Source organism: Antrostomus carolinensis, unplaced genomic scaffold (genome assembly GCF_000700745.2).
Source record: "Antrostomus carolinensis isolate BGI_N321 unplaced genomic scaffold, ASM70074v2 scaffold22342, whole genome shotgun sequence".
Classification (NCBI taxonomy): Eukaryota; Metazoa; Chordata; class Aves; order Caprimulgiformes; family Caprimulgidae; genus Antrostomus; species Antrostomus carolinensis.
In genome coordinates, this window is record NW_010301927.1 from 24,972 (window position 1) to 38,515 (window position 13,544).

At 40.8% G+C, this 13,544-nt stretch overlaps 1 protein-coding gene across 1 annotated transcript in view; it reads right to left on the reverse strand.

The window, feature by feature from the left end:
• LOC104521604 (EH domain-binding protein 1-like) overlaps window positions 1–13,544 on the reverse strand; it is a gene marked incomplete at both ends in the record, with an annotated part of 38,082 nt that overhangs the window by 23,020 nt on the left and 1,518 nt on the right. The window contains 3 exons of the mRNA XM_010163660.2: window positions 7,889–8,012; window positions 10,666–10,772; window positions 10,924–11,062. Coding sequence (XP_010161962.2) covers window positions 7,889–8,012; window positions 10,666–10,772; window positions 10,924–11,062 — 370 coding nt within the window. The remainder of the gene's footprint in view (window positions 1–7,888; window positions 8,013–10,665; window positions 10,773–10,923; window positions 11,063–13,544) is intronic.

Below are 13,544 nucleotides of genomic sequence, written 5' to 3' on the forward strand. Positions count from 1 at the left end.
GCCCAGGCTCCCAGCTACCTACTGGCCCAACACCTTTTGTCTCCCCTCTCTGTCCTACATGTGCTCTGATAGAAAGAAACCGTGTGCTTTATGCTTCAAACAGTAGCCAGCCAGAAATCCACGTTATTTTTGATTATTTGATGTTAGACAACTTGTATTAAATTTATTAATTAAATACGTACTTGGGGGCTGTAATGTACCACTGTGTATGTGCCCTGGACTGCTATTAAAATAAAACACAGCATATATGTCCACACACTGATGTGTGCAATACAGAAATGCTATCCCTTTAATACATCTTGCATACATCCATATTATTTTATAGCTCTAAAAGGTAAACCACGTTTCCCAGGACCCGAGTTTTAGTGCCCTGACCCTGGCCAATGCCAAAGGACAGTAAGAAATATTATGGCAAAAAGGCTAAATACAAATTCATCTCAGGGTGAGATTTAGTATCAGAAGTGAAAATTTCATTCTACTGGAAGACACTAAATCAACTACTCAAACCCTCTTTTTGTGCCTCTACTTTTTTAGCTCAACCTTTTTCCTTTTCTATTAATAAATTCAAACGTTTCCCTCTTACAAACCTCAGTCCTTTGTATCTTCAAAGCCGTGTAAAACGCTAATTAATACACGTGACTTTCCTTTCACATGTGGCAACAAAGCATATGCCGCTTTTTCGATTGGTAAGAGTTAATTTGCAGTGACACAACATATGTGTTTACAGGGTTTCTAATGTTTGTTGTTTGGTTCACTGTGTAATTAGTCCTATTGACAAGGAAGCTTATGGACTGGAAAAGGAGAAGTGAAATGGTGGCTGGGAGATGGTAATCCTGCCCAATTTTGAGCACCTGTGGTGCTGAAATTGGGTAGGAGTCAGGAAAAAACCTCCAACACCCCAAATCTAGACGGAAAACGTGTGGAGAAGACCCTCAGGTCACAGTAACTGCCATTAAAAAGGACTACTTGTGCTAAGGTGAACCATCGAGGTGTGTCAGATCCTACAGCAATGGTAAATCTCAGCAGAGCTTGAACTCTTCCTTTCTTGGATCTTCTCATTTAGAGGACCAGATGCTTCTGGGCAAGGTTGGCATAGATAGACCATAACATCTCAGCAGCTTGATTCGCTTCTTAGAGCAGCACCACAAACCCAAAATGACTTCAGTGTTGGCACTGGAGTTGTACCAGGCAAAGCAGGAGCATGGAAATCACAATCAAGGGCCAGCAGAGAATGGAAATGACTTAAAAAACCCCCTTTCCTGTTTAAGATTCACCCCAAACCCAGCAACAATAAGATAGCTGTCAATACACAGAGCTTATCTGCGTGTGCAAGATTTTACGATACGGTGTTTAGCTCATGTGGCTAATGAAGGAAAACAAACTTGACAAAAATAAACCCAGGAGGACAGTTTAAAACAACAGATTAAACCACCGGCATTATTTCCTACGCAATTAAACTCTACAATTAGTATACAGTAGAAAAAAAATTAATATATAAAATACCAAAATGGTGATAGTATCGCTTATCTGGTTCTCCAGTGAATCAAATTTGCAGCCACCCCCACCACCCACCGTACGTTAACTCTTCAGACAGCAGGTACGTACAACTCTGAAATATAAAATTAGTTGCTTTTGAAGGACACTGAGCTCCCTCTGGTGAAGGCATAACAAGTTTATTAAGTAAGCACCACCTCTGGAAGTATAATCCCCTCTGGCTTCTTCCACGGAGTTTATTGGTTCAGTTTTCCTAACCATGAGCATCATTAGGGCAATGCAGTAATTAAGAGTTGTTAGAAAGTGAATTCTCAAACTGCAGATTAGAAAATTAAACTATTTCCTGATTACATATTAATGGAGCACAACAATAGCAGTTGCCATAAGCTTGGAAGGCAACCAAGGGATAAATCTGTGTACTTAATTACCATAAACAATGGCTGCATAGAAATGAAGTTTTATGCACATTCCCTTCTGTAATATGTCTGATATCAGTACACACTTGACAATTCTTGTTCAATTATCTCTATTATTTAATGCGCTGTGAACGGCTCTGTGTAAATAAAATTAACCACCCCAATTACTTTGAATTCATCTAGGGACAACGTAATAAAAAATGTGAAGAATTCTGTATGCCTATTAATCTAAAACATTACAGAAGCTTTCACCAGATTTTCTTGTCTATATTTATTTTGTCTACATTTATTTTAGTGCACTGCTAATTCAATTACATTTACCATCAGTGGTCAATCAGCAGCAGCAGAGGTTTTTTTTTTTTTTCTTTAATTTCATTAATCCTTATACAGTACCACAAACATGCTCAGCCATTGGTAAGGTACAGGATCTCATATGGAAAATACGAATATACTTCTACTTGAATTTGGGAGCTTGCAGTTAATCAGAAAAACAATTAAAAACACTTCATACCCTGTGGTCAGATAACAAAATATCTGATAGCTGCAAGTTTTATTTTTTTTTTTTCCAAATACTTGTTTTTGTAATTAGCGAAGAAATGGTGACCGAAAAAGAGCTAAATTTAGATTAGAGATTTGTAAACTAGGCTTCTTTGGTTTTTATTTTAATTGTATTATGTGATAATTCTGCATTTTAATTGGCACTTGGATTTCAAGATGATAGACACCTGAAAATACAATGACAGAAGAATTTGCAATCGAGTAAGGCATTGCCAGAGGTAGAGACAGAACTGTTTTAACCGTAACAGGTTAGGCACAACAGTTAGGGTAAGTACAATCCTGAAGAATGCAAAGTAACCTTACCCCCACCATCATCTAACAGTGAGCCATTCCAGTAGAGGAAGAAGAGAAATCAATGTTATTAGATTATATCATTTTTATACTCAATTATAGAATCACAGAATGGTTTGGTTTGGGCAGGACCTTAAAGCTCATCCAGTTCCAACCCCCCTGCCAGCAGCAGGGACACCTTCCACTAGACCAGGTTGCTCAAAGCCTCATCCAACCTGGCCACAAACACTTCCAGGGAGGAGCATCCACAGCTTCTCTGGGCAACCTGGGCCAGTGTCTCACCACCCTCACAGCAAAGAATTTCTTCCTCACATCTCACCTCAATCTCCCCTCTGCCAGTTTAAAGCCATCACCCCTTGTTCTGTCACTGCCTGCCCTTGGCCAAAGTCCCTCCCCAGCCTTCCTGGAGCACCTTCAGGTACTGGGAGGCCGCTAGAAGGTCTCCCTGGAGCCTTGTCTTCTCCAGGTTGAACAGCCCCACCTCCCTCTCACTTGACCCTCTGTGCCGTGTTTTCTCAGCACACTTGCACCCAGATTTTCTGTGCCGTTGTCTCTCGCAGCGTGTGTGTTGCAAACCCCTCCTGTAGAGGTAACTCTTACACATATCCAGACAGTGACAGCAAACGTGCCACCAGTTTAACCGACGGAGTTCAAGGCACTGAAGCGCCGATTCCCCTCACACTCTTGCAACGTACCAGTAAACTACATTTCACTGGAACAAGGTGAGATTACATTTTCATTTTAAGTGCAAAGACCAAGGACTGAGGTTACACCACCAGCGACATAAATTACTGGATATTAATAAAAGTGTGACTATTCAGATTCAAATGGAAATCAGCAACCCGGGAATTTTAATAACTTTTCTTTTTTCACACATCTTAGAAAAGTGTTTCTAGTCGAATCATGAGCAGCTGGCGCTGGAAACGCAAAGCTTCAGCCAGTTCCAAACTCTGTGCCTGGCTGATGAACTTTGAAAATATCAGCTCCCCTTTGGCCAAGAGCCAGAAACTTGGCTTCCTCAGCCAAAAAGGCTGTCTTGCAGGGCTGGAAAATGGCAATGCACGTGCAGATGAGGACCTGGACTCCCTTCCTACAGCCCCACTTCCATTACATGCCCTTCTCCTAATGCAGAGCAGAAGATGCAAGGGCAGCAGTGGAAGTGATCCCTCCACAACCCAGGTTGCACCCTTGGGATTCATAGAATCACAGACTGGTTTGGGTTGGAAGGGAACTTTCAAGGGCATCTAGTCCAACCCCCTGCAGTGAGCAGGGACATCTTCAACCACATCAGGTTGCTCACAGCCCCGTCCAACCTGACCTTGAATGTTTCCAGGGATGGGGCTTCTACCACCTCTCTGGGCAACCTGGGCCAGGGTTTCACCACCCTCAGTGTGAAAAAAATTCTTCCTTATATCCAGTCTAAATCTCCCCTCTTTCAGTTTAAAACTGCTTCCTCTTGTCCTATCACTACAGGCCCTGCTAGAATGTCTGTCTCCATCTTTCTTATAGGCCCCCTTCAAGTATTGAAAGTCTCACTGGAGTTTCCTCTTCTCCAGGCTGAACAGCCCCAACTCTCTCAGCCTGTCCTCACAGCAGAGCTGTTCCATCCCTCTGATCATTTTTGTGGCCCTAGAGAGCCACAAAGGACTAGAGAGCATCGTGTCAGGGCCTCCTCTCCTCGTGGTCCATGGCAGAAAGGGAGCGAGGCATGGAGAACCTCCAAGATCCACTCCTTGCAGTTACCCACAGCTGCAGCCTGAAACACTCCCTCCTGGCTGAGCAACAAAAGAGACTCTCCAGGTCAGAGGATGAAGAGTTGCCAGGTGGCAAAGAGTCTCCCCACTGGAAAAGCAGTTTTGTGCTGGAGGAGGATGAGAAGGAAGAGAGAGCTTTCTTCCTAGTAAAAGTCTAATAAAGAACAAGGCCAAGCACAGCAGAGAAGGAAAAGATGGTCCAGGCCCCCACAGACACAACAGGGGTGAGCAGACCATGGTCTACCTTCTCCTTGAATTTCATTTAAAGGCAATGACTGAATCATGATGTGAGTCTCTCAGTCGTTCCATTTATCTTGTATGCTTTTGGCACATGTGGAAACAAAGCTGGAAATCCCAAGACCAAATGTGTTCCTACACTGATGGGAACAATCCTCCTGCAAACACTTGTTAGGCCAATTCAACCTAAGCCCTTCCCCATACAGTCGTACAGACACAGCACCCTGCTTCGCCAGTTGAGGAATAAGGTCAGCAGAGGCTTCTACTTGCCTGATGCTCTCGAGTATTACAATCCCAAGCAGCAGGAAATTAAGGAAGAGATGTGCTTAAAAGAGAATGTTAATTATAAAACAAACTAATTTGTGGTTCTTGTCCTTTATGTTGTGTTTTCAGGATCTTTCAGCTACGCTTGCCCACATGACCTCCTGGTTCCTAAAGTCTGTATTTTAAGAAAAGCCAAATATCAAAAAACTTTGAAGCACACCTCTGAGAGCAGGCAGCATTTCATGTTTCTGATCTTTCTGGTACGTACCAACACCTAGGGGAGTATTTGCAAAACCTCGAGATGATCATCAACAGCCCTTCAGGGCTTTTCTAGCTATCAGGCTGCGGTTACTTTCTTCCTTCAGACTTGGCTTTACAGAGCACTTGGTGGTCTGTGGCAAGCTGGCAGGTCATATGGTGTTGACTCATCTTTTTCATTTCCAGATTTCTCTCTCAGACAGTCTGACACTCAGGCCAAGCAGCCCAGACCCTTACAGAAGAAGCTGGGACTAAGACGGAGGCACAAGGTGCTTATTTGTCGGTATGAGGAATTATTTCCTGAAGGAAATAGGAAGAAAAACAAGTGCCATCACCGCTAATGAGGTGAGATAGAGCAGACCCTCTGAAGCAAGTGCAGCAGGGACCAGCGAAGGAGCTGTCAGGAAGGTGAGGCAGATGAGGAGTCAGTGGACGGGGTACATGGGGCACAGCAACAGAGTTCACAACAGCATTTTAAAAGCATAGCAAAAACAGATGGTCACATTTTTTTTTCCACTACCTTATCCCATTAAGAACCGCTACAAAAAAACCCCAACAAACCCTCCTAATGCTACTTTCCCACGTAAGCAATTTCAGCTGCTGCCACTGAGATGTTGTCTGACAACAAATGGGATATTGATTGGCAGGGGAGGTGGTACATGAGATCGGCTCTCCGTTAAGATGTGAACCATAGTTAGAGAAGTTTGAGAATCCCTGCTTTCAAGGCTATAAAGTTAACTACAGGTAAGAAATTCCACTTTTCCCATGTTTTCTCCTAAATTGTGTTTTCAAGCTGAGAACTTAAATAGGATCTTTATCAAGGACTTGTCAAATCATTTGTTTGAAGTTAAATCCCGAACCCTCTGGAAACAATCGAGAATATAAAACTTCTTTATTACGGCTGCATCACTTGTCCCCTTATCCCCAGTAAAAGAAGTGACAGGTATTCATTACTATTCCTGCTACAACCCTTACAGCTGCACTGTGGAAGCCACTCTAGCCACTCTGTGTGCTAGACCCCTCATTTTATGTAGGACACTTAAAAGAAACATCATCACGACATGAAGAATACAGCAACTTCTGTCGTACTTCAAAATACAAGGAAGTGAGAACCATAAGAAATGTCGGAAATCTCTTTTCAATGGAACAAAGGGCATAAATCAAATAACAACGTGGTTATGAGAGTTTTTAAAATCCCCAGGTGCCATGCTGATGACTCCATATATATCTAGAGGTGATATCTGGAGTTCCTCTAAGACTTGTGAAACCTTGTACCGGCTCTTTTGCACAGAACATGTACATTTCACAAATATAACAAAGTACACAAGAAAATGCAGGATAATATGCACACATTTTCTCTGGCTAAAGAACTAAAGGTTATGCAAAGCATTTGAAAAAGTACTTCAAAAGACTGTAACAAGTAAAAGCCCTACTAAACAATTCATTGTTTACTATTATTAATATTATAATATTACTATTATTGTTTCCTACTATTCATCTAGGAAGGAAATAGTTTCCAAGTTACACGTTTTTGTAAAACTATTTTAAAAAGTCAAATCACCTGAGCACATGAGAAAGGAAATACATTTAAAAAACCCAGCCTAATATGTGGCAAGCTCACTTCAAAGTGCTGAATGTTAACTAAAGTCTACCCATCTGTATTTCAAAACATAATACTGGATTCATATCTACTTTAAAATCTGTTATTTCAGTTAAAGACAGGCTTCCAGTTTATAACATCAGCTATATATCTATATCTATCTATATATGTCTATATCTCTCTCCCTCTCTCTCTCTCTCTATATATATATATATAAAACTTATAAAGAAATTTGATCCACATAGTAATTTGCACCAACTAACAAGAAGAACACTTTTTGGACATACAAAATTATTTAATTTTGCAATATCAAAGCACCATTTGTCTCTAAGTTATGCAGTTAAACCTCTCCATCTCTGATGACCATCAGCACTTCATACCCATCTAACATGCATCGTGGAAGTCAAACCCATCACGCTTTCACCAAAAAATCACCCATATACTTTAATCCTTTCAACTGCACCTCCAACACCAAGTATTACAGACTTGTAAAAACCCACTCTCCTGAAAATAAATAAATAAATAAATAAAATAATTGCGGAGCATCAGTAACCAGAGAGTATTCTCAAATTTCAGTGATCTAGCCGATGGAGCCTTCCCCCATGTTCTGTGCTCTGTTTCATGCAGTACATGGCTTTAGCTGGCCAAATCTTTTTTTTTCCCCCACTGAATCAGTAGAACAGTGAAGATCTTACTTTTTTTTTTCTTTTTTTTTTTCTTTTTTTTTTTTTAAGCAGTGGCATATCAATGAGGCACAGATGTGTATTCCAACTCTGCATGGATGAGCACACTGTTCAATAGTGCTGGCTCACACGGTATCAGGGCAAGTTATCACTTCCCATGAAGGCACTCTTATCACCAGGGCCCAGAGAGGTGGCTGCAAATCGCAGCCTTTTTATTTTCAAGGCAGTTTTGCTGAACATTCAGGCTTCAAAGATTCACACTTCCAAAACTCTATAAGAGTTTGTGAACGCTCAATTTGCCAAAACTGTTTACACTGTAATTGGGCACCGTACCTGTGTCCATGAGATAGCGAAGGCGCTTCTCCACCAGCGCGGCACGGGTGTCAATTTGCTTTTGCTCATTCTCTAGTGCTGCCAATTCTCCTACAACATACTGACTGGTGTCTTTGAACCCTTTCTGTTAAAGAGAACAAACAAGAAGAAAAAAACATCACTTGTAAGTTGCATTTCTCCTTTCCACAAACACTTAGTAAGGCACTTACCTAAACAACCAAATATCATGCTCGCTACCAAAAAGCTAACACTTGCATTTCATAAACTTTACAATTTTGCCAAATGTCCTTATTTGTTTATTAAAACACCCTGGTTTTTCCTTAGGGAATGTTTCATTTTGCAGTTTTTTTACTACCTGGCTAGCTTTTGCAAATTCCTCTAATTTATTTCTAAGTACATAAAAGCTGCTGTAACCAAGCATAATGAAAGGAAGTGTAATCCAAATAAAGCCCTATTTAACATGCCAGTTCTACTCCATTCAGGTCTTATTCAATTTTAAACCGCTAACTTTAGGGGCTAGAAGAACCAGAGTCTCTAATGACAATTAAAAGGTGGGCTTTTGAGATGAAAACCAAACCTGAAACAAGCTGCCTGGCTTGTTTAGCTCCTCTGGGTCAACTGCAGTGCAGGGGCTATCATGCCTCGCTGGCTTTCTCCGACTGCAGGTAATTACCCTGCTACACGGCGATCTGTAAAAATACTGCTAATTACACTCAACTGCGATTCTTATCCTGAGAAGTGGTGACAAATGGCACCAGGTTGATGCTCAGGTGCACGGGGATGAACTCAAGCTGTCCTGCCTCACACCCAGCCAGCCCTGGGATGCCAAGTTGATAAATCACTTTGAACCTTACCAAGAAAGCTGTGGAAACACTAACGAGTCATGTTTGCCTCCTGTACCCTATAACTTTTCAACATTGCCCTGCAGGTGACCACACACATCTCCCAATATTTCCAAAGCAGTTTGCCTCTCTCACTAAGAGCCCAAGAACAGTTCTTTAGTACCTCCAAGTTATTCTCACGTGATTTAACATCTTTCACACAATGTTTTGGCTGTACTGAGGTATTATAGTCTGTATACAACGCTGAAGTATCATTCTTATAAGTCAGGAAAAAATATTACTCCTTCCGAGCAACCCCATCCATTCCTTCCTCCAACACCCATCCCAGAGCCTTGGAGAATGGTTTAATTTGGGGAAAAAAAAAAAATAGTAAAATTATTTAATGTTTCATCTGCACTCTGGAAAGGATGCAACAAAAATCACTGTCCTTTGGGGAGAGAAAAATATACAGGTTTTTTTAATGAGGCTTATTTCCCTCCTAGAGGCTAACTTGTTGCTGCGTAAGACTCTCAAGATACTTTCACCAAACGTTTTCAATTGTTTTTCTGTAAGTGTGTCTGATATGATCAGTTCAGTTCCATATTCAGGCAACAGGTATAATAATCACATCAGAATATTATTTCAAATAAAGCCATGTTCAAAGTGAAGGCTAATGGCATGGCTGAGCTCCCAGGACCAGTAACGAGCACAGAACTCTGAAATCTGGGGCGTGTGAATTTAAGCACATTATGCCCCCATTAATTTGGTCCTTCTCTTCCTACACTACAGCCAAGAGTATCAGCTCTAATGGAAACCCCTCTTCTACCTGTTGTATAGCCAGAAAAACACTAACAAAACTACCTGAGAGCAGTCCCTGAAGAAAAATAATAATAATAAAAAAAAATTGGTCTGGGGAGCTGAGGTGATGTGCAATATATTGCCTTTCATCAACTACCATCAATTGAAAATAGTATAAAAACTTCCCTAATGTCAGCGTGCATAATTGTTAACAATTGTTATTAGAAGATGAAAAGAAATGCTGTGTCAGGCTGAAATATCCCAAGAGTTCACATGTATCATCAGCATATATAATGTGAACTTACTGTGCCAGACCTTTTCAGCTCTGCAAAAGTACAACTGGGCTAAAAAAATAACTCCGGCTCGTAAAAAGTTCAACATTTTGGTGCAGATACAAAAGTGCTACTCAGCTCTAGATTGCTTCAGCAAAAACGACCAACGTGCTCAGATAAATTGTGGAGAGGAACAAGTGACCACCATCAAAGGCTGTGTTGTGTTTTCAGACAAAAAAAAAAAAATAATTCAGGTTAGAACTTGTTCTTCCTGCTTCTGTCCTGCAGCTGTCCATCAAAACCAGCTTTCTCCCTGCGGTCTATCAAATATTTCCCTCACAAATCAATTTTACACATGATCAGCCCATACCCCTACTGAGCTGAACCTCCCCGTTAATTAAGTGAAGAAATTACCATATATATTATATTAATGCAAACATCATTCAGCTAGTAATTCACGGCTGATCTGGATAATGGAAAGGTTGAACACCCATTAACCCAAGCCAACAAAATGGGTTGGCTGAGAAATTCTAGCAGGTCTCATGTGACTCTTCCCTCTAACTGCAGCTCTGCGGTATCTGCTATTGTAATAATTAAAATCCTCCCGGTAGATCAATACTGGAATCTCTTTATGGGAAGTGCCCTGATGGAAATGTCTCAAGGAAGCTGGGGCTGTGGAACTCTGAAAAATTCATTTTTTTTTATCTGACAATTATCACCACACTGCAGACTAATTCAACAGTGCACCCCTCTCACTCTGCTTTGAATGCACTGGAGATTGACATCTAAAAAAACCTAACATCTCATTTTAACAAATAAAGGCACTATTTCCACATACAGTTTGGAATTATCAGCAATCATGAAACCAGACAAAAAATTAATATACATTAAGCACTTCATCTTCTGATGGCTTCCTCTGAGTCTCAGTTATCGCAGCCTTCTCCTCATTTCCTCTCTTTGTATCTTCCTGTATTGATCTCTGCCTTTTCATCTCTTGAAAAAAAGGGGAAAGACATGTAAAATTATTATAAAGCTTGATATTTATGTATTGAAACGTGGACTTACATTATCGGGTTTTCATATATTTATTGTTAAATATTATTCAGTCATAAGATGGGAAAACAGGTTTTATATTTTCTCCTACCTGGTCTGCTCTCCACGTATTGACTGAAAGACTGGAGCTGAGTTTTTCTGACGGTAGAGTCTTTGCTGAACACAACGGGATTTCTAAACCGTTCTGCGGCTTTTTGTAATCGCTCAGCACGATGTTCCTCTGTTCCATTCTGCTAGGGGAAAAAAAAGAAACCACAAACCAGACACACAACAGTTTCTTTTGTTTACAAATGGGAAGACACGAATTCGAAAGGTGCGTTTCAGCGAGGGGACAGGGCGCAGCTTTTACAAAGAGGATTTCACAACTCGGGCTGTAGTTTATGTGGGATGAAAGTATCAGCTGCAGAAAAAAAGAAGAGTGATTAACTTTTTTTTTTTAAATAATTTATTGTCTGGTGGCAATGACTGTTTTTTTCCTATGTGAGCCCCCTCCTGCAAGACTCTCGACTTACTTAACAGCCAGATCTATTAATTGTGACTGGCATTTGCCAGCAATGCTGATATTAAAAGGAAAAAAAAAAACAAAACGAAACCAAAATCCCTCCTTTTGCAACTTGGATTTGCCAAGCGCTGCGCACGCCGCTGCCAAGTAGCGGCGTCTCTACCCCTGCACACGATCTGTATCGTTTTAAAAGCGTGTTCCCTTTAGCCTCTCTCCCTGCCCAGGAAAGAAATCTGTCGTTTTCTGTAGTCCCACAGACTTGTATGACAAGAAGAACTAGTTTCTAATTTTATGCCCATTGAGATAAACCACTAATGCTGGATGAAGGCTAAAAGGTAGGATTATACTACTACCCCACTGAACTGCATTTCATCAGCTATAACTTTCCAAAGCCAGATTTGTAAGTAAGCCCTTTACAGCGAAGGAAACGACAATTATCTTTTCCAGGGCTTCCTATGTTAATACTGGTAACAAATTCAAATGGTTCTATCAACACGAAATATCCCAGAAGACCGAACCACCGCAGTGTGTGGAAACTGCAGATACCGAGGTGCTGTGTACCAAACAAATATTTCATTTTATACCTAATCTTTTATTATTTTTATTAAGTGTTTTGAAAGTAAATAGGGAAAGGCTAAGATGCATGACTAATAGCTAAGCCTGCTGAATGCTGAAACTGGTTATCAAAAGCTACCAAGACTTTGCCCTTCCTCTGCATTGAGACAATCGGTAATGAGGGAGTTCTCCAACCGCCTATTCTCTAGCCTCAAGGAGGCCGGGGATACACAATCCCCCCGGGAAGGTAACAGTTTATCCTTTTCCACAAACACAGAATGCCTCATTTAGAAACGTGTAAACTGCATTTTATTAAAAAAACAAATCCACCTCAATGCCGAGAGCTCCAGGAGAACAGATGGACACCATCTATTCCTTACAACCCTGCTTTCCAACTCTTCCGTAGCAAGACGGATGCAGAAAGAAACTGTTAAGTTGCACCTTTTGTGGGAGCACCTTAAAAAAAAAAACAAGCAACGCCTTCCTGGAGGCTTTTCATAAAGAGAAATACCATTTTTGGCAGGTTAGGTGACACAGAATTACCCTAAGAGGCAGTCCATGTGTCGTTTGTCAAATTAAGGTTAAAAAAAAGTATCGCTCACATGCTCTGGATGACTTTTCAGCGGCACTGAAGTGGTGGTTATGAATCTGGTTAAATAAAAGGTGGTTTCCTGTTATTAGCACAATAACCATCTGACAGCCTAAACCAGAGTCTTTACCAAAATAAACAAACACAACTAATTTTTTTTGGCCTGGCAACATGCTAAAATATCAGTGTGATTAGCCGGCAAATCCCATTTTAAGAAACCTTTTTATGACTGGGGACTTCTGCCACTTTACAAATGTATTCCTCTAAGCCCACTAATTCAGTTAGCCTTTTCAATCCATTGTATTATTCTTGGGCCAGCTTCATTTTGCATTAAATCCACTGCAGAAAGCTAAATTGAACGCAAAAATCAGACTTGATCCAGGCTTCCTTTTGTTCAAAGATAGAGACCGAAAGTCCTCTGCTGCTGCCACACACTTTCATCACCAATTTATAGGAACCGACAGTGTAAGGGAAAAGCAATGAAAGTCATTGTTTTGGGACTTCAAAGCATCTCTGTATCTAGGGAAGGAAATCCTTTCAGTCAGCAGTGCTTTCCCCTCCGACTGCAGGTGGGTGAAAAGTTATACCCAACTGGAAGTGCCCCAGAGCCATAGGGATATTAATGACATACAGGGACTATTTAAAGAAAAAAAAAAAGAAGAGTAAGAACACAAGGGCTCTAATGAAGAAAACAAAATGGAAAATGGATGGGTGTGCACTTTAGGCTGAAGTGGTGAACGTTAATAATAGGTAAAACAACCGCATACATCGCATCCTCGTGTCTATTTTTTAGAAGCACTTGTTGTCAAGCACCCAAGTATGTGTGCCTTTAAAGAGTACCACAGCTTAATTTTAATGGAGAAAAAAGAGGGGCAGGTTTGGGAGGGAAGCAAATGCCCGTTACAAGGGAGAGCAGCAGGATGGAGCCTGTGCTGTATTTCTGATTGAAGCGACAAGCTGAGCAATGAGAAGTGCAAAAGGCTTCTTATATCTCTTATGTTAGGCCAATGACACAAGCATCAAGGTTTAAATAAATAAATAAATAAATAAATGAAAATGTTTGATT